The sequence below is a fragment of the Mus pahari genome, chromosome 15 (assembly GCF_900095145.1).
Source record: "Mus pahari chromosome 15, PAHARI_EIJ_v1.1, whole genome shotgun sequence".
NCBI classification, from domain to species: domain Eukaryota; kingdom Metazoa; phylum Chordata; class Mammalia; order Rodentia; family Muridae; genus Mus; species Mus pahari.
Genome location: NC_034604.1, coordinates 69,438,245 through 69,457,690, shown reverse-complemented (window position 1 = coordinate 69,457,690; position 19,446 = coordinate 69,438,245). Strand labels below are relative to the sequence as shown.

At 40.1% G+C, this 19,446-nt stretch overlaps 1 protein-coding gene across 4 annotated transcripts in view; it reads right to left on the bottom strand.

Annotated features, from left to right (window-relative positions):
* Smad2 (SMAD family member 2) overlaps window positions 1-19,446 on the bottom strand; it is a 63,871-nt gene that overhangs the window by 4,789 nt on the left and 39,636 nt on the right. For 2 of the 4 annotated variants that reach the window (XM_021214142.2, XM_029546737.1), the window contains exons 3-10: window positions 18,832-18,921; window positions 17,667-17,860; window positions 16,630-16,764; window positions 12,745-12,819; window positions 7,086-7,139; window positions 4,452-4,664; window positions 2,053-2,190; window positions 1,738-1,882 (exon numbers count right to left, since the gene is read on the bottom strand). In XM_021214142.2, the coding sequence (XP_021069801.1) occupies window positions 1,738-1,882; window positions 2,053-2,190; window positions 4,452-4,664; window positions 7,086-7,139; window positions 12,745-12,819; window positions 16,630-16,764; window positions 17,667-17,860; window positions 18,832-18,921 (1,044 nt within the window). The remainder of the gene's footprint in view (window positions 1-1,737; window positions 1,883-2,052; window positions 2,191-4,451; window positions 4,665-7,085; window positions 7,140-12,744; window positions 12,820-16,629; window positions 16,765-17,666; window positions 17,861-18,831; window positions 18,922-19,446) is intronic. The other 2 variants (XM_029546739.1, XM_029546738.1) reach the window with 2 other exon arrangements.

The following is a 19,446-nucleotide window of genomic DNA, read 5'->3' as shown; positions in this document are numbered from 1 at the left end:
CATCCCTCAGGCTTCTAGTTTAAAAAGCAAAATTAAAACCTTCTAGTGCTTTAACAAAGGGGCCACTGGCTACTCCCTGGATTATAGCACATTTTGTTACTCTATTCTCAGACACTGGACTTAGTTCTATCTTATTTGTTACACAGAGTCAGTCAATACATTTACTTTTGCTTCTTCAACATGATATTCTTCAACCATGAAAAAAGGCCATTATCAGCTCTCCATCTCTAAACAATTCATGCCCAATAGAATTTAGGACTAGTTACCCAAGAGGCTGATGGCTCTGCAGGTAAGAGTATGCCATGCTCTTTTAGAGGACCAAGTTTAGTTACCAGGACCCACATCTGGCAACTCATAAACACCTGTAACCCTGAGCTCTAGGGGATCTACAACCCTCCTCTGGATTTCACAGGCACTGTTATTCACACAAGTACAGACCCATATATATATATATATATATATATATATATATATATATATATATATGAATGATATACACGTAATTAAAAGCACTGTAGGGGAAGCTCAGTGCCTAAGCATATATGAAGTGCTCTTTATCACATGCTATCAACTGTTGGGTCCTCCCTCTAAGTATTGTGTTGTGCCTCTTGCAGGCACGCTGGGGGTTGCTCCCCGGATCAGCCGGAGTGCAGCAGATCAGCCGGAACACAGCGTCCTCGGACCGCCCACTGTCAACGCCCACTCGTCGCCCGGACCAACCACTAATGTCGTCACACCTACTCGATTGGACCCGCCTTCTGGACACAGCTCCGCGGAAGACCGGACCGCGCGCCATTGAGAGATTGGAACATCGGAACATGCACCATTGCGACTGAGACACACTCAGCAGAGACAATGGGACACGTGGGGGAGAGTTGGGTTCTCCCGCGTGTAATCAATAAATAATAATAATCTTTCTTGCAGATCATCTTATTTCAGGAAGATTAGCTCTGCAGTACGAACCCACCCCAAGGTGTTTTCTGCCCATGCAGACAGGCGCCGGTCTGCGTGCAGGCAGAAACACTACAATCAACCCAGTAGATACCTGGGTTTTCAGTATGCTCTAGCCAACTTCCAAGTACAGGCGTCTGGTTTTCTACACACAAGAATTTCTGCCATGCTTGCATGTGTAGCAGGCTGGGAGATACAGTACACTAACACCAGCAGACTGGGGAATTCGGAGCGAGAGCACAGATGAGGGGGACTACACTCAGCTGTTCTCAACTGAACTGTTTAATCTTACTTTTATCCTCCTTCTAATCAAAGGGCTGCTTTGCTGCCAGACTGACAGTTTCCACACTGCCTTTCCTATATCTTGAAACCCTCCATGAATCTTCTAGAATCCAGATCATGTGCCATTCCAATCAGGAAACTTCCCTTGAGCACAAAGTAGACACCTCTGGTTTTATAAAGTGCCTGTTTACATCCAATTTAGTCTTCTCTTCTATAATAGTCATCTAAGTTTCTTATCTACAGGCCTCAGGTAATTCATTCATGGCCATGAACTCCCAGACACATCCCAACACCTCGCTTATGTGTTTCCAAGGATTAAATTCAGCACCTTACACACGACACACAAGCATTCCACCAACTGAGTTATATACTTAGCCCTCTTTCTTTTATTATTTTATATAAAGATCTGTTGAAAACAGATATACATGAACTACAGAAGATGAAAAGAAGAGAATAAAAATAATCACAGTGTAGAGACTAGAAACTTGAGCAGGGGAGTCATACCGGTATTCTGCTCCCCAGCCCTTCACGAAACTCATTCTTATGGTGCACATTCGGGTTAGCTGATAAACGGCTTCAAATCCCTGGTTAACAGACTGAGCCAGAAGAGCAGCAAATTCTTGGTTGTTGAAGATCTTCAGGTTGCAGCCTAGAATTGAGAAACAGTAAAATATGCTATTATTTAAAAATTTCTTTTAAAAGGATTCATGTTTTAGAATGAGCATGCAAATCAGCTCCTAGTTCCTAAAGCCATGAGCAACTAGCAAAGTTAATGAAGCAAGTGAGACGAGAGGTTTATTTACAGGGTTGAATCCATACCTGGTGGGATCTTACACACTGTTGCAGGGTGCCAGCCGTATCTCTGGTTACAGTTGGGGCTCTGCACAAAGATTGCACTATCACTTAGGCACTCAGCAAACACTTCCCCACCTATGTAATACAAGCGCACTCCCCTTCCTAAAATAAAGCACAGGTGATTAGCTTCAGAACGCTTGCTCTCGTCCGTGGTCCTGCATATCATCCAGAACCACTTCTGAGGCATTTCCATGACTTTTGCTCAGTCATGCTTTCCTGAACTGTGATTCCAAAATATACCACAGCATCGCATCTTTCACTAGGATTTTTAACAATAATTTTGACTTTTCAAAGTAATGCTCATAAAAATATTTCAATGATATAGGAAAGTATATGGTAATGAGACTGTTTCATACAAATTACCTGTTGTTTTAAAATTCACTTAAAAATTGAGTTAATTTTAATTAACTAATGACTGGGCAAATTTTCCTTAAGGAGCCCACTACGTTAAGAAAAGACTTAAAAAAATTAAAGATCATGTCCACCCTACTATGTAACTGTCTACTTTGCAGTGCAAACACATCCTAGGTTGTTTTTTTTTTTTTTGGTTTTTCGAGACAGGGTTTCTCTGTATAGCCCTGGCAGTCCTGGAATTCACTCTGTAGACCAGGCTGGCCTCGAACTCAGAAATCCGCCTGCCTCTGCCTCCCAAGTGCTGGGATTAAAGGCGTGCGCCACCACGCCCAGCCACATCCTAGGTTGAGAGACTTTCCTACCTAGCAGCACAGCTGCTTTCGTTATGAGGCAGAGGATATACTACCACTCAAACCAACAGCAAACCACAGGCAGAGGATAAACATAGTTGCTGCCATTCTACTGTCTTAAGACTATGTGCTGGAGAGATGGCTCAGCGGTTAAGAGCACGGACTGCTCTTTCAAATATCCTGAGTTTAAATCCCAGCAACCACATGGTGGCTCGCATCCACCCATAATGGGATCTGACGCCCTCTTCTGGAGTGTCTGAAGACAGCTACATTGTCTTAAATAAACAAACAAACAAACAATAAACAAATCTTTAAAATAAAAGTCTACGTGAAACATCAATCTTGCATTAAGCTTTGAGTGAAGGATGAGTTCAAGCCGGAGGATATACCCAGAGGGCAGTGTGAATGAGGAAACCCCATGCATGGAGGTGTGTGGGCAGGAGGGCTAGCAGTTAAGAACAAAAGTAGACTTTTCAGATAATTCCCTGACCAAATCACATAATAAGCTAGCAAAAGTTTTTTACAAATATAAAAGATAAGATTATAGTAAAGTAAAATTCAGTTGGGTGACATGAAAAAGGGCAGAGGAAACTACTAATATTCTTTAAAATAAAATGGTCTCATTAAAACACAAAAACATGGACAATAAAAACCTATGTAAGTCAAGTCAGGGAGGCTGTTCATAGCTTGTATCTGCAGTGGTGTCTGAACTCCTTAGCAAGATGGTCCAGAGTAAAAAGATCTGAGACCCTCATACAAAGCCACATACGTTTTCTAGCTGTTACCATTTACAGTGTCAGCATTAATTTCTGGTAATCAACGTCATTTTTCAGGTGAGGAAATGGTTGATCCCGACGAGGCAGAAGCGAGCTGAGGTTGGAAAAGGGATCAGTGATGCTTGCTATCTGTACTTCTATACTCTTTGCCTTGCTGGTTAAAAAATAGTAAGCTCCCCAGACAATTTATGTATATGTATACTATAATCATAGACATTAACATTAGATGTGTAAACTGAGATAAAAACTTAAAACACAAATCTATTAATGCAAACAAGGTTAATATGAAAAAAAAAAACACCATTTAAAACTTAAATCAGGACCAAGTGGGAGTGTTTCAGTTTGACAAGTTTCTTAATGTCTGGCACAATAGAAGACCTGAATTCCCACATCAGGTCTACACTCATCTCTTCTAAATTCTATGCGTGAAGCTTCCAGAATGCTCTACTTTTTGCTGTGAAGAAGCAGCAGGTAGCACCTCAGTATTACTGGGAAGTAAAGCTGATCTCACACAAGTGCCAAGATGCATTGCATCTGGACTGTCAGAAATCCCTGCATTCTACTTTGAAGCCTCTGGATTGCATTCTCAATTATATATAACATTACTGGGAGAAGAGGATAAAGACGGGTGACTGAACATGGCCTTTTTTGGTTTTGTGACTAAGAGACTGAGCAAGTAGGTCATTTTTATATATATTTACCAAAGAGTGCTCAATACAGATAAAGTTGAAGACAAAAGTTTGCAGATTAATAATATACCAAAGGGTTTCACGGGTGGAGATGAAGCTGGGCTTTTCCACACAAGCTTTTTGCTTGAACACTATATACTACTGTCTGTATTATGAGTAAATTGCATCTTTTCACACACAGAAATAAAACATACCTATATGCCTTCTTGTCATTTCTACAGTGGCATTTCGGTTAACGTTGGAGAGCAAGCCTAAGCAGAACCTCTCCGAGTTTGATGGGTCTGTGAAGCCGTCTACAGTGAGCGAGGGCTGTGACGCATGGAAGGTTTCTCCAACCCTCTGGTTTAGTTCATAGTATGCGATTGAACACCAGAACGCAGGTTCCGAGTAAGTAACTGGCTGCAAATCTGAAGTACAAGAAGAGATACTGCATGAACAACACGAGATGTTGAGCACACGGACAGTGCACACAGCAGACAGGCGAGGCTGAGGAAGTCACTGGGACATCTGTACTAGTCTCCATAGGACAGACCAGAGTACCAGTGTTTTTTATATAAAACTTACTCCCATAGATCATTCTAGCATTCTAGTTACACTGTTTTTTGGTGTTTTTTTTTTTTTTTGTTTTTTTCGAGACAGGGTTTTTCTGTGTAGCCCCGGCTGTCCTGGAACTCGCTCTGTAGACCAGGCTGGCCTCGAACTCAAAAATCCGCCTGTCTCTGCCTCCCAAGTGCTGGGATTAAAGGCATGTGCCACTACGCCTGGCTCTAGTTACAGTTTTTAAAAACTTCCCCATAAAGTTAATATATGCTGGACTATTTATCTATTTTAAATAATAACAGAGAAAACTGGTCACCCTACTGTACTTGGGTGGATATCTAAAATGCATTGTGAAGGTAATTTTGGACAGGACAAAATATAGAGTTGAATAAACAAAGTCAAAAGCCCCAGAAAGAAGAGATACTACACTGGGAGAAGACTCAGCTGCTACATTCTCTCCAGTAGTGACAAGCACGACAGGCCAAAAGCCTGGATGCAGTCCCAAGGCAAAGAGTTTCACAGAAACTTAGTCTCCTAGAATTGTGGCATCCCATAGCACGTATGCTCCAATTTTGTCCTTGCAAATGGATCTGTGTGCTTCCTTTCAGTACTGTTTTGTTATAGGTGCCTCCAAACAATGACTTGCCAAATGCCTAAGCAAAATTGAACTTTGCTTCCTGGCCTTCACCAACGCCCTAGGTAGTCCTTGAGCTGACCCTGGGCTTGGAATTCAGTAAGAATGTTGCCTATTCAGTGACATTCAGAATTGCCTCTAGTATTGTATGTATGGCAGACTACATTACTTATTAGTAGAAAAGTCCCCCCACACTATCACTTAGAATAAAAGCCAAGTCGCTCCCATATACAGGAATTTACAATGGTTTAGGAAGAAGATTGGGCTGTGGTTTTAGAGTATTGCATTATTCATGAGAAGGTTAGCTAGAACGGAACTCCCTAATTAGAACCACAACTTGGATGTGAAAGCCCTTGCCCCGGGAGTATAAAGACCTCACACCTGGCTTCTAAGACTATAGCTGACCTTAGATAGAGCTGACTTTGTCTCACTTGTTTTATTGCCCAGTTCCTGCCAGTCTTTGTGTTTACACTCTTCTGTTTTGTGTAAGAGTCATTAAGCATCAGGTAACCTCATTTGTACCTTGCTGATGTATCACCTAACTTCCCTATTTTATTCTGTATAAATAGTCTGATGCTCCAATTGACAAATTGCATTCAGATACCACACTCCCTTGTGTCCGTATTTGTCACCCCACATTCGCCGAATCCTCGCTCGCCTGCAACCAAGAGACCCGTTCCACGCAGATCGGGGACCCAAGTGAGGTCCTTCTGCGACACTCAGCACACTTCCCTGACTATCTGCATACATGCAAGAAACAGTGTGCGCGCAAGTGAAAACTGATGATGTGCTAACAGAAAACGAGGACTGTGACAGCTCATATATGCTCAGCCCAGGGAGTGGCACTATTAGAGGGTGTGGTCCTGTTGGAGTAGGTGTGTCACTGTGGGTAAGGGCTTCAAAACCCTCATCCTAGCTGCCTAAAAGTCAGTCTTCTCCTAGCAGTCTTCAGATGAAGATGTAGAACTCTCAGCTCCTCCTGCACCATGCCTGCCTAGATGCTGCCATGTTCTTGCCTTGATGATCATTGACTGAACCTCTAAATCTGTAAGCCAGCGCTAATTAAATGTTGTCCTTATAAGAGTTGCCTCGGTCATGGTGTCTGTTCACAGCAGTAAAACCCTAACTAAGACAAGGACCATGTGCAATTAACTTTGTCAATTTTTACCAAGATTTATCGAAAGGAAGATCACAAGAGAAAAAAATATGACATTTTATAAAATAAATTTCAATATGTAGAAGTTGAAGAATATGAAACAGCAGGGGAAATGTGGGTCCAAAACAAGCAACACAAATGTGTGCACGCATATATGTGACTTGTGTGTGTGTGTGTGTGTGTATATATATATATATATATATATATATACACACCTTTCCTACTGACTGCTACTGTAAAATACATCCTAAACACCCATCAAAACCGTAAACTATACAACTTCATAAAGAACAGTTCTACTGACTCAGACTGTTTCATAAACTCCTAACCACCAAAAAAAAAAAAAAAAAAAAAAGCACTTAGTATCAACTCTAGTACCAACTGTTCTTAGAGACACTAGTGTACACCCTCTGAGTCGTCTTCCTCGAACATACAAAAGCAATTCCCAGAGAGAACTTTCCTTCGCACAGTGAGAATGGAGGAGTCCCAGCTACTTACCCAAGCTGTGATTAACAGGAGAGAGAGTAGTAGGAGACAGTTCAGCCGGAGAGCCTGAAGTGGAGGAAGAAAGCGGACATTGGTATTTCTCCAGAACTTACGATCAAGTAACAAGAAAACGGTGCTGACTGTTATAATAAACACAGACACTATTTTAGTTTAACTCAGGGAGTTGCACACATGAGGTACAAAGGGTTAAGCACTGAGTAACTTGTTTCTTTCTCAGGGCACAGACTGAATTGTCTTCTTACCATCCAGGTCCCCACTCCAAGCTCACTACTGACCTTTCCACAAGTATTCTATAAAGTACATCAGCCAGTCTATTTCTTTTTAGTGTCACCCCCTTTTCACAACCAACAGGAATACTTGTAAGCATCTGTATGAGTTTATCTCATCAGACACCGTCTGGGCAGGTGTTTCTCTACTGCTCATCTACACACCTCTATCAACTGCAGCCTACTTGTGGTCTAATGCCAGGTGATTGTTGACTTTAAGAACCAAGCTGCACCTGATCAGTGCCAGTTTTTACAAGGAAGTACCAGGTCTAGGGGCTGGTGCCTTCCCAGTTTTGATAGATACTGGCTAAGTTATCATCCAAAAGGCCGTGCCAGTACACATTCCCATTAACACCAAAAGGCATTAACTTGGATGGCCAAGGTATAACTGACAACAGATGCAAACATGGTCTACACAAGTAGTTTCGAGCTGGGATGGTGGTGCATACCTGTAAGCCCACATCCTAGGAGGCTGAAACACAAGATCAGGAGTTTACATCCAGCCTCAGCTACAGAGCAAGTGAGAGACCATTGTGGGTAGGCTTTTTTGAGGCAGGGTCTCAATACGTAGCTCTGGCTGTCCTATGAGTTACTATCTGGGCCAGGCTGGCTTTGCTATCAGCGATCCGCCTGCCCCTGTCTGCTGAGTGCTAGTGGGATTCAAGGTGTATACCACTATGGCGGCTAAGAGGTCCTGTCTTAAATGGACATTTCCATTTCTCCTAGTTTTTAATTATTTATGTTTTAGTTCAGTTTTGTGACATCTGCTCTTCTGCTGACTCTCTTGTCCTGATCACTTACCCATCTTTAGGTGGCCCAGGATATATTAAAAGTTAAAGTAATTATGTCTCTTCACAGCCAGGGTTGCAAAGCATGTGGCCAGTTGTTTGGTGACTCAGTTCTAATTCTGATCACATGGCATTTCTTGGGGCTTGTGTCAGTTAAACTGAACAGCTTTGACAAGAGATACACTTGTCTGTATTGTGCCTAGGGTGTTCCCACCAAGCAGGACACCTGGCTTTGAGCCAAGTCACATATTCAGAACTTCCCCAGCTAGCTCAAGAAAGACTAATAAAGAGTTAGTAAACACAGGAGAGAGTTCATCCATTAAGTCAGGAAGTGCCTGCCTTCACCTAAAGCATCCAGAGAAGTACTTCTATATATCTTTTGCTTATAAGTTCATGCATGTTTGTAGGACGAAAGTCTCAGAAAGGGAGCTTTGTGTGTTTTTTACATATCAAAGTTCACTCCCAAAATGTTTAATTCTACCAAGAACTGACAAGCTCATTTTTTATTTTTATTTTTATTTTTTTTTGCAGTATCACTGTGTGGTGACATTTGCCAAATTAAAAGCCTTAGAAGAACAACTCTTTTATAATTGTTTTTGTTTATAAGTAGTACATTTTAAAGATTTTTAAAGATTTATTTATTTTATATGAGTCCACACCAGAAGAGGGCATCGGATTCCATTAGAGATGGTTGTGAGCCACCATGTGGGTGCCAGGAATTGAACTCAGGACCTCTGGAAGAACAGTCACTGCACTTAACTGCTGAGCCATCTCTCCAACCCAATTTTAAACCACTTTTTAATATTAATTATTGTCTTTTCTCTCACTTTTGACTTACACATTTTAAAATCTAAACTAGTTTATAGAAATCAATTGTAAACACTTTCCCCAATTTTGGGATCTTCTTTAGTGTAATCTTTTTTTTTTTTGGTTTTTTTGAGACAGGGTTTTTCTGTGTAGCCTTGGCTGCCCTGAAACTCACTCTGTAGACCAGGCTGGCCTGGAACTCAGAACTCTACCTGCCTCTGCCTCTGCCTCCCAAGTGCTGGGATTAAAGGCATGAACAACCACGCCTGGCTCTTTAGCATAATCTTAAAGCCAAATACAAAACAAAAAAGTTCTATTTCTTTTTTAGAATATTTTTAGGGGCACAGCATGATTGAGTATCAAGTACAGAGAAGTCTCATATCCCTGACTCTCTGTCCATGTTTCCCTACCCCAAGGGTAGGTAAGTTACATTTGCTAAACATACTCTCAGGTATTATCAAGAGTCCAAAGTTTCTAACAAGGCTTACTCTTGTGTTTATTTTCTGTAAGTTTTGACGAATACATAGTACATTTCCTCCATTTTTACTCTCACACAGATCTCACTGCACTTTACCTACTCGAGTCTTCTTTCTCTATAACCTGTCAAGTCTTTACTGTCCTCAGAAGGTTTGCCTTTTCACAGTGTGAGACTGCTGGGCTTGTGCAGCACGCCCATGGCCTTTACAGATCACGGCTATTCATTTAGTCTATACCCAAAGTGCCACCACATCTTGACATTTCTGACACTGTCTGGATGGACTGTGTTCAAATGCACCCAAGCTAACATTTTTGTGTGGAGGATGTAAGTTCACCTGAATGAACCAAGGAATCAGACTGTTTGCATGGTGAGTGTAGAGGTTGTACTACAGAGCCACAGTCATCAAACAGCAAAACAGACACACAAACTGAAAGCAGCAAGTAGCAGACCCAGAACCAAACCTACCTAGCTGCAGCTACAGTGACCCACACAGGCCCTACACCCCCGCCCACACACTGTGCGCACACACACTCTCCTACACACTCTCCTACACACACATGCACTCACCTCACCCTCACACACATTCTTCTCACAATTAACAATATCATCAGAACCTCACACAATACAGGAGTGCTGAGGGTTCAGAAGAGTGGTAATAGGCTTGCCTAGTATGCCTGAGAATTTTCTATCATCATATTTACGCAAGATATTCAGTTAACATTCTCCTTGATAGGGAATTATACATGTATTTACTTTGTAGTTATAAACAATTGTTATTTTACTAAAAGACAAAACTGGTGTGCATGACACGTGTGTCACAGTGCACACGGGGAGGTCAGGACAACTCTCAGTTGCTTATTTCCTGCCCCTTCATGTGGGCTCCAGGTACAGGAGTTATAGGATCTTTTCTAGGTCTTTAATTTTATTCTTTGACCTCAGTTTTCTACGTATGCTTTAAAAGTACAACATGGCCTGGCATCACAGTGCGTGCCTATAACCCAGCAACTTGGCAGGCTTATGCAGAAGGGCGCCCGTGAGTCTAGGACTAGTCTGCTGGGTCTCAGGCCATCTTGTGTGTGATGATGGCCCTTCGCGACTGTGGTCCAGTTTCAAAGCTTAAAAAGAGTAGAATACAGTAAGTACCTATATAACTCATACACTATGAGTGCTATCAATATTAGTAACACATTCTCAAACCCTTACTGATTTTTATATTAGTCAGCAAATACTTGTAACAACAGTGGCACAAGCTGAATGGCTTTACACTATCTTCTTTCACAGGTGTCAGCAGGGCCATACGCTCTCCCAGGTTTCAGGTCACACTTTAGGAACACACAGCATGCTGTTCGGCCATTCAAAATGTGGCAGACATCGGGGTTGTTTCATTTGGAAATGATACATATAATATTTACAATACAAACATTCTTGCAGTACGTGGACCTGTTTAAATTCTCTTGGGTACAGATCTAGAAGTCAAACGATGGGACTATGCAGTAATCTTATACCTACTATCTGAACAATAAACTTACTTAAAATGATTCTAATTTACATTCTATCAGCAATATATGAGCACTCCAGTTTTTCCACAACTTTGCTGATAGCTGTTGTGGTAATACTCCTAATTCAGAAGTGTGAATGATATTTCACGTGTGATGCCCAACAACTTCATATGCTGCCCACTTTCAAGACTGTTGTAATGGCTACGACAGTGCAAAAAAAAAAATAGTGTTCATTAACAAATATTCAGTGACAAGGAGTCAGTGACAAGGAGGCTTAACTGAAAAGCCAAGTATCATGTGTATTAACATGTGTAACATGCTATTTCCAGTGATCATCAGATTATCATCTATCTATCTGTAACTCTTATAGCCAGACATAAATACTGGCTACAGCAAGGGCATCTTACCTGGACATCTAACATATGGAAGAAGTCAAACAATGAAGTTGATATAAAGCCCTCCCCTCCCCCTTCAATGCCAATCCATTTAACAATAACTTAGGCTCATACTCATGGCAAGTGGATCTGAGTTAGAGGGCAGTCTGGGCCTCATATTTAGTTTCAGGCCAGTTTGGATTACTGTGGTGGTTTGAATAAGATGGGTCCCCCACAGGCTCAAATATTTGAATGCTTCGTCATGAGTGAGTGGCACTACTTAAAAGGATTAGAAGAACTGGTAGGTGTAGCCTTGTAGAAGGAAGTATGTCATCTTAAGTTTCTCCTCTCTCTGCCTATGCAGGCTACTGCTTCAGCACCTGCCTACATACTGCCATGCTCCCCACTGTAATGACAAAAGACTAAACCCTGCTTACTACAAAGGCTGTAAGCAAGACATCAACTTAAAAGCTTTCTTGGTCATGATTTCTCTTCAGAACAATAAAACTGTGACTAAGACACTAATCCTTAAGGTTGGACAGGCTGAATAAATCACACTAGACAATGACATCAAAGCACTTACATGGGTACCCTACTTGGTTTCCTTGGGTTATAGAATGTATCACTTAACAAATAGCATAAAGCTCTGAGGTATATAATATTCATTATTATATGCTGAAACTTTCCCAACACTGGATACAATAGCTAACTATCAGAAATTAATCAAAATTAGACCAGGAAAGGAACAAAGTATTTTACGTAAATAGCTTACTATAATTCAGACTTCACTATTAAGTTAAAGACACACAGAAATGCAGGTTCCCCTATTATGTTCTCAAATCCTTCTTACAAATCTGCTACTAGAGTGACCATGGTCTTTTATGAAAGGTATTCACTCATGGGGTGATTAAAACTTTAAACAGCAGCTCAGAATACTCAAAACAAAAAGGCATTGAGAACTTTCAGGTTTTCACTCAACTCTAGTAAGAGAAACATCTACCAACTGCACAAAGTAATACACATTCATTTTTATGACAACAGAGCCTCATTTGATAATTCAGATACTGTCAAGATGGGATATTTGCTTTTTGGGTACATTTCTCAACTTCCTCTAAGTTTGGATGCCAACAAACATCACTCTTAACACAACTGTGTTGTTCCTCCCATTGTGATGGACAGCTGTTACACGAGTATGTGCCTTCCAGTGTATGTGTGGTGGTCAAGAGATTCTCTCCTTCTGCTTTGTGGGATCTGAGGACCAAACTCAGGTTTTTATAGCTGCAAACATCTTTAGCCACTGAGCCATCTTACTAGGCCCCACACTTAAGTTTTATCCTCACATATTCTTGATGTGTGGTTGGTTGAATCTAGTAGTATGCTCTGAGATCACAGAAGGCTAAATCTGTGAATGGCTAATTACTGAGAAATTTGTACTTACCTGTGTCCATACTTTGGTTCAACTGTTGGTCACTTGTTTCTCCATCTTCACTGATATATCCAGGTGGTGGTGTTTCTAGAAAAGTTTAGAACAAGTCAAGTATAGTTGATTTGAATACTGCTTTTTCTCTCAGCTACCAAATACAAGCAATTAATCACTTGGAAAAACCAAGAAAGTATGTATTATAATAAAAAGCAAAATTGAGTTTGCAATTGAAGTTCTAATCCATATCTTGTAGGTGAGTTCATTACACGGCTCATAACATAATCCAGCTTTCTTGGCATATTTTTTTAGACTATTTATCACCTGGCTCATGAGTATATATTCTGGGACAATAGCCCAAAACCGAACTTTATAGATGTCTCTCATACAATTCAAAGACATTGGTATTCTCATTAAAAATAAAGCAAAACAAAACAAAAAAAACTAGTGTGCACCAGGCCTGGATGGACATACAGCTCTTATTTCAGACTACACCAACTGTATGGAGAGAGAAAACAGTAACATGACTCAATGATTCAGGACTGACCTAGCCTGGATTCTTTTTGTTTTGTTTTAAATCTTCCTGTTAAAACAAAACAAAACAAAAACCTTTTTTTTAAAAAAAAAAAAATCTATTTATTTTATTTATATAAGTACACTGTAGTTGTTTTCATACACACCAGAAGAGGGCATCTGACCCCATTACAGATGTTTGTGAGCCACCATGTGGTTGCTGGGAATTGAACTTAGGACCTCTGTAAGAGCAGTCAGTGCTCTTAACAACTGAGCCATCTTTCCAGCCCCCTAGCCTGGACTCTAACTGAAAAAGCTCCCACCTCCCCTGCTCAGCTTCCTAACTGCTTAATAATAAATGCTCAAAGCAGAAAACAGACATAAATTACTAGAAAATTAGGATTCTAACATCATTCCCAATACATTTTCTGAATAAAATATTTATATTCAAGAGGCATCTGTACAGCTGAGTAAATTTCAAAGACAATAATAACAGCATGCATACAATTTCATCATTTGTGATTTTAAGGGGAAAAAAGTACAAAAGATTTTCAGCAGAGTACCATTTTCAATTCTTAACAGTAACTCAAAATAATGCAGGCACATGACATGAAAAAGATTCTCACATCAGTTAACAGGGAGAAGGGCACTTAAACCCCAGCTTTTGGAAAGCAGAGGCAGGAAGGTCTCTGTAAGTGTGAGGCTAGCCTAGTCTACACAGTCAGAACCTGCCTGTAAAAAATAAATAAATAAATAAATGGATAAACAAGCAAAAGCAAGCAGACTGCCCCTAAATTCTCATCAGAAGTCAGTGTACCAAAATGGCTAATGCTAAAATTTTTCATTATTTTAATATAACCAAACAATAAAAAATAAAATTGATACCATCATATACTATTTTAAAGATTAAAACTAAGAAAATTTAAAAAGCTGAGCTCTGCCAGTCTGAAGATCAGTGTTTCTAAGATGGAGAAAGCTCAATTTTAAGACACTTTATCTCATTTTATTTCTTTACCATCCTCAATTATTACTTATCTATAAATGGATAATAAACTATTAGCACTTAGAAAACTGTCAACAGTTCTTTCAGGGGCTGGAGAGGTCAGCAGTTAAGAGCAGGGATTATTCTTACAAAGAACCAGAATTCAGATCCCAGCACCCAAGTTAAGGGGCTCAGCTCCAGGGAATCCAATGTCCTCTCCTGAACTCTGGGCACCTGCGCTCACGTGCATGTGGGCATACAAAGAGAGATATTTTAAACAATAAAAATTTTGAAGAAAATTATTTTGAAATGGTCCAAAAGTAAATTCTCTGGGTTTGCTGTCACTGGCAGCTGACAGTGTCCAGAAAAGCAATTGTTTTATTTTATTTCCAATTTGCTACTTTATAAAACACTAATATCTAAATAGTTAAAAGAATAAAGAAAAAACCCTAAGTCCAAATCTCTTAATATTTGAAGACTAAGCATTTTGAATAATGCCACTGTAAGTTATTCTCTAGTGTGGATCTCAGTGTACTCACATTTTGCTAGCATTATGGAGTAGCGGACAGCTGCCACATGAAAGACTTAAATACTACCCCGACACATACACATATTCATTCATATTCTCTCTCTCTCTCTCTCTCTCTCTCTCTCTCTCTCTCTCTCTCTCTCTCTCTCTCTCTCTCCCCACCACCCCACTCCTAGCCAGTTTATAATTCTCCTACAAAAGGCACTATTTCATTTTATGATTCTTCTCTTCCTTCATCTCGCCTCACTGTACTCATATCTACTCTTCCTTGATAATGTCACAAAAATGTTCTATACACCATTACCTGGGGCAAGAGGGGGATGGCGTAGGACAGGGATACCCTTAAACCTAGTCTCTTGGCCTGTTGCATGCCTTTAATCCCAGAACTTGGGAGGTAGAGGCAGGTGAATCTTTGAGTTTGAGCCCAGCCTGATCTATAGGTATATACATAGAATTCCAGGACAGGCAGGGCTACACAGAGAAACCCTGTCTCAAAACAAACAAAATAACAAAACCCTACTTTTTAAAATAAAGGGAGACGAGTCAGGCAGAGACTGAAAGACTAAAAAACCAGAATACAATTAATTCCTAATTAGTTCTGTTAGTGGAAACACAAAGAAATGTTAGGTAAGAAAAGTAACAGAACAATAGTTGCTTTTTCTAGAAAGTAGTAAAAACTATAGGGTTGGTACTGAATTGTGAACTATTATGAGGCCACAGAAAACTAGAACAGAAGGAGAGAGCCATGAGTTGGGTCAGTGGACAATGTCCCATACCGCGTGGCCACCTGAGCTGACCCCGTGTTCATGAGGGGCTAATTGAATCCACAAAGCTCTCCAACTCCTTCCACATGTGCACACACACCCCAAACAGACTGCAAACAAAATTTTTACAGCAGAATTTGAGAACTTAATGTAGTTGAGTTCAGTCATTTTTCAGAAGAGCCAGGAGAAACATAATTAAGCATCTTCTATTTTTCAATGTGTTGTTTATCCATAAAACTAAAATGTGACATGTACTAAGTATTCATTTACCTTAAGCATTACCAAATGACCCATGGAAAAAAATGATTCTTAGATGTTTGTTTATGTTTGTTCTAGAGATGTTTTTCTTTCTTCTTCTTTTTTGTTTGTTTGTTTGTTTTTTTCAAGACAGAGTTTCTCTGTGGAGCCCTGGCTGTCCTGGAACTTATTCTTTAAACTAGGCTGGCCTTGAACCCAGAGATCCACCTGCCTCTGCACCCTGCACCCCCAACACAGGATTAAAGGCTTGTGCCTCTGCAGCCTGGCCAGAGATGCTTTTCTTTTTTAAAAAAATTTATTTATTTATTATATGTAAGTACACTGTAGCTGTCTTCAGACACTCCAGAAGAGGGCGCCAGATCTCATTACGGATGGTTGTGAGCCACCATGTGGTCGCTGGGATTTAAACTCAGGACCTTCGGAAGAGCAGTCGGGTGCTCTTACCTGCTGAGCCATCTCACCAGCCCGATGCTTTTCTTAAACCATATACTATGCCTACTCTCTACAGTTCTCTCTACTTCAACAGCTTTAACAACCTTACAAGGGACTTTTTTCTACTTCTCATAGTATTTTGTTTAAAGCCACTGCAAAATAAAAAGTAAACCTTTATAATAAAGATATTACATAGTTTAATTTTATAATACATTTTAATTTAATATAATAAAAATATTTTTATGTAATTAAAAATAAAAACAAGCATTTAATGTATTGAAAGCAAAATAACCAACCCACAAATCAGACTTTTCTCACCCAAAGTCAAGCACACCCTGAAAATGAAACCACATTACTAACACCTGGGCATTTGTTACAAGATTGCTATTTACCAAAGTTTTAAGAGACTCTCAAGGCAAAAGTACCTGGGATGTAATTACTCTGTGGCTCAATTCCTGCTGGGAAATTTGTGTTTTCTGGAATGGAGTGGGTATAGTCATCCAGAGGCGGCAGTTCTGTTAGAATCTCTGTGTGCCGAGGGACTAAGACTGGAGGCAAGACTGTAAGAGTTAAAGAGATCAAGTTAGTGGCAAAGGGGGTAAGTGGAAGGGCCTTTACTCAACGCTCTCCCAAGGGAGAAGGCCACCTTTCAGTCTGGCCATACCTATCTGCTATTATAACACTAAAGAACTGACAAATCTCATCATGGAGTTGATTTACATAATTTATCATTTAAGTCTCCAAATTAAGGTTTATTTGGGGAACAATGTGACCCTATCAAATACTATATTACCATGAGAATTTATAAAATTCCATTAGAAATGGTGAGGGAGCCCAAGTATATGCCTTTAATCCCAGTACTGGGAAGGCAGGCGAATCTCTGAGTTCAAGCCCAACTTGGTCTACAGAGAGCATTCCAGACAGCCAAAGCCATACAGAGGAATCCTGTCTGAAAAAAACCCGTGAGGGAAAATGGGAAAACGTGTTCGCTAAAGTGGGAGTTAGGTTTTTTTTCTAATATGAATGTCTTTCTTGAAGGTTTTAAGCTAAACCATTAAACCAATAGTCCTACTACAAAGTTCACTAAATTACTGTACAAAAATGTTGTCATTCAAGTTCTTCTTAAAGCACTTGAAGACTATACTGTTGGAAGCAGGTGACGTTAGAGACACGGCTAGCTCTCAGCACAGCAAATCTGAGGAGCTGCCTAAATACATACTTTCCTGTCCAACTAAGTATGCTCCCAAGAAATGGACATGTTCCTTTTCTAAGATACTTTTTTCATGAAAGTTTAAAAAATAAAAAAACATTTAAAACTCCTACCAAATAATATGATCAATTTAACAGTTTATTAGAATTTTATATTAAAACTTCCCTGAGACACAAGGAATACTAGCCTTTAGTCATCCTTTTAGTTTAAAACCAGGAAAACAAAGCCAAAAACCATCTGCACTTTTCCTACCTGGTGTCTCAACTCTCTGGTAGTGGTAAGGATTTACACATACTTCATCTTTTTTCAGATTAAAAGCATATTCGCAGTTTTCGATTGCCTTGAGCTCATGATGACTGTGAAGGTCCGGCCAGCGCCATAGCCGGCAATATATAACATGTGGCAACCCTTTGCGGTGTGAAACCTGAAGACGGCCATCAAGAGACCTATTTGGAAGCAAGGGAAAAAGGAGGGCAATTTTAAAAGGCGAGTCTAGGTGTCACCGCAGGGCTAAGTGAACACACTAAGAGCACACAAAGGAGCCCAGCCGTGGAGTCAGCTGTAGTGACACCAGGAAGGACACAAGCTGGTTTGGATAGAGCAAGCCGTGGCACTTGCGCCTGTCCTCTATCAGTGTGCATATAACAACTCACATGCCAGTGCAAGGGTAGCCTTTTATGGCAAGTGGTCTACAAAGTGTCATGTGGTTATACTTGAAAACTTCATCAACATCCATTTTTAAAAAGCTAAACTCTTTCAAAGGCATTAATTCTGAAGGCAACTGGTTGTCAAAAAAAGGAAGTAGTATGAAAATGGCAAATATCAACAATGATGTGACAGTAACTTACTCAAGACTACTGTAACTTGTTACTGAAGTGTGACTCTTGGTAACTGGGGCTTACTTATGAGGCTCACACAGAAATGCAGATGGTGATGAAATGAAATGGACAAATACCAATATGCTTAAGAGAGAATGAAGTGATTTTAAAAAAACGTGACAAAAAACAAGTTAACCTACTGTAAACTGTGACATAAGAGGTTCATCAAGTACATGCTAGTGTAAAGATGAGCTTTAGATGGTAACCAGCAATTTAGAAAAAAACTAGTTATGTATCTACTTAAAAATTAGGCCAGTAACAAATTTATCTAATATTGGACTACAATGAGTATATAGTTATAAATAGGTCTTATTCTTATGGGACACAATAATTTAATGATTCAAAACTAAAATTGCATTGACCAAAACATTAGCTGAAGCAGTAATACATCTTTAATACTGGCACGCAGATACTTTACACGCCATGCCTTACTCACAGTACATTAACATCCTAGGCACAAGGTACACTGAACCCAGTTGAGCTCATCCACAGCACCCTCCCACGCGGTCTCTAGGGTCCCATGGAGGGCGGATATTCACCTGGTTTGTTCAGAGAAGCTGTAAAGGCCTGTTGTGTCCCACTGATCTACCGTATTTGCTGTACTCAGTCCCCAAATTTCAGAGCAAGTGCTGTGCATAAATTGAAAAACAAAAAGTTGATGTGAACATGGAAGCATGGTTATCCAAAATACCATGATGCAAAGCATGGAGAATGTACAGAACACTTCCTTCACCCAGAAAATATACATAGCGTCACCCTAACGGGTCAGCACTGGCCACTATATTTTCTATATGAAGGAAGCCAATAAATGGAACATGTGACTCCAGATAAGTCATGGTTATGTTTTATATGTGAACACCAATGCTTGCTCACCTAATGAAATCATACCTACAAACATCCTGGACAATTTCTATTCAGAGTTCATCCTATGCCATCAAAGGGCCTTCACTTCATTATTTAGTTTAAAAAACAACAACAAAAAACCACTTCAGTTAACAGCTGTCAAAACTGGTACCTTTAATATAGAAAAGGTGCAGCTAAAACAACACTTATCATTTGGGTGTGGCAGCACACGCTTGTAATCTAGCACATGGAGGGTGGAAACAGGAGAAGCAGTTCATTGCTTGCCCAGGCTAACCCAGTAAATTTAAGGC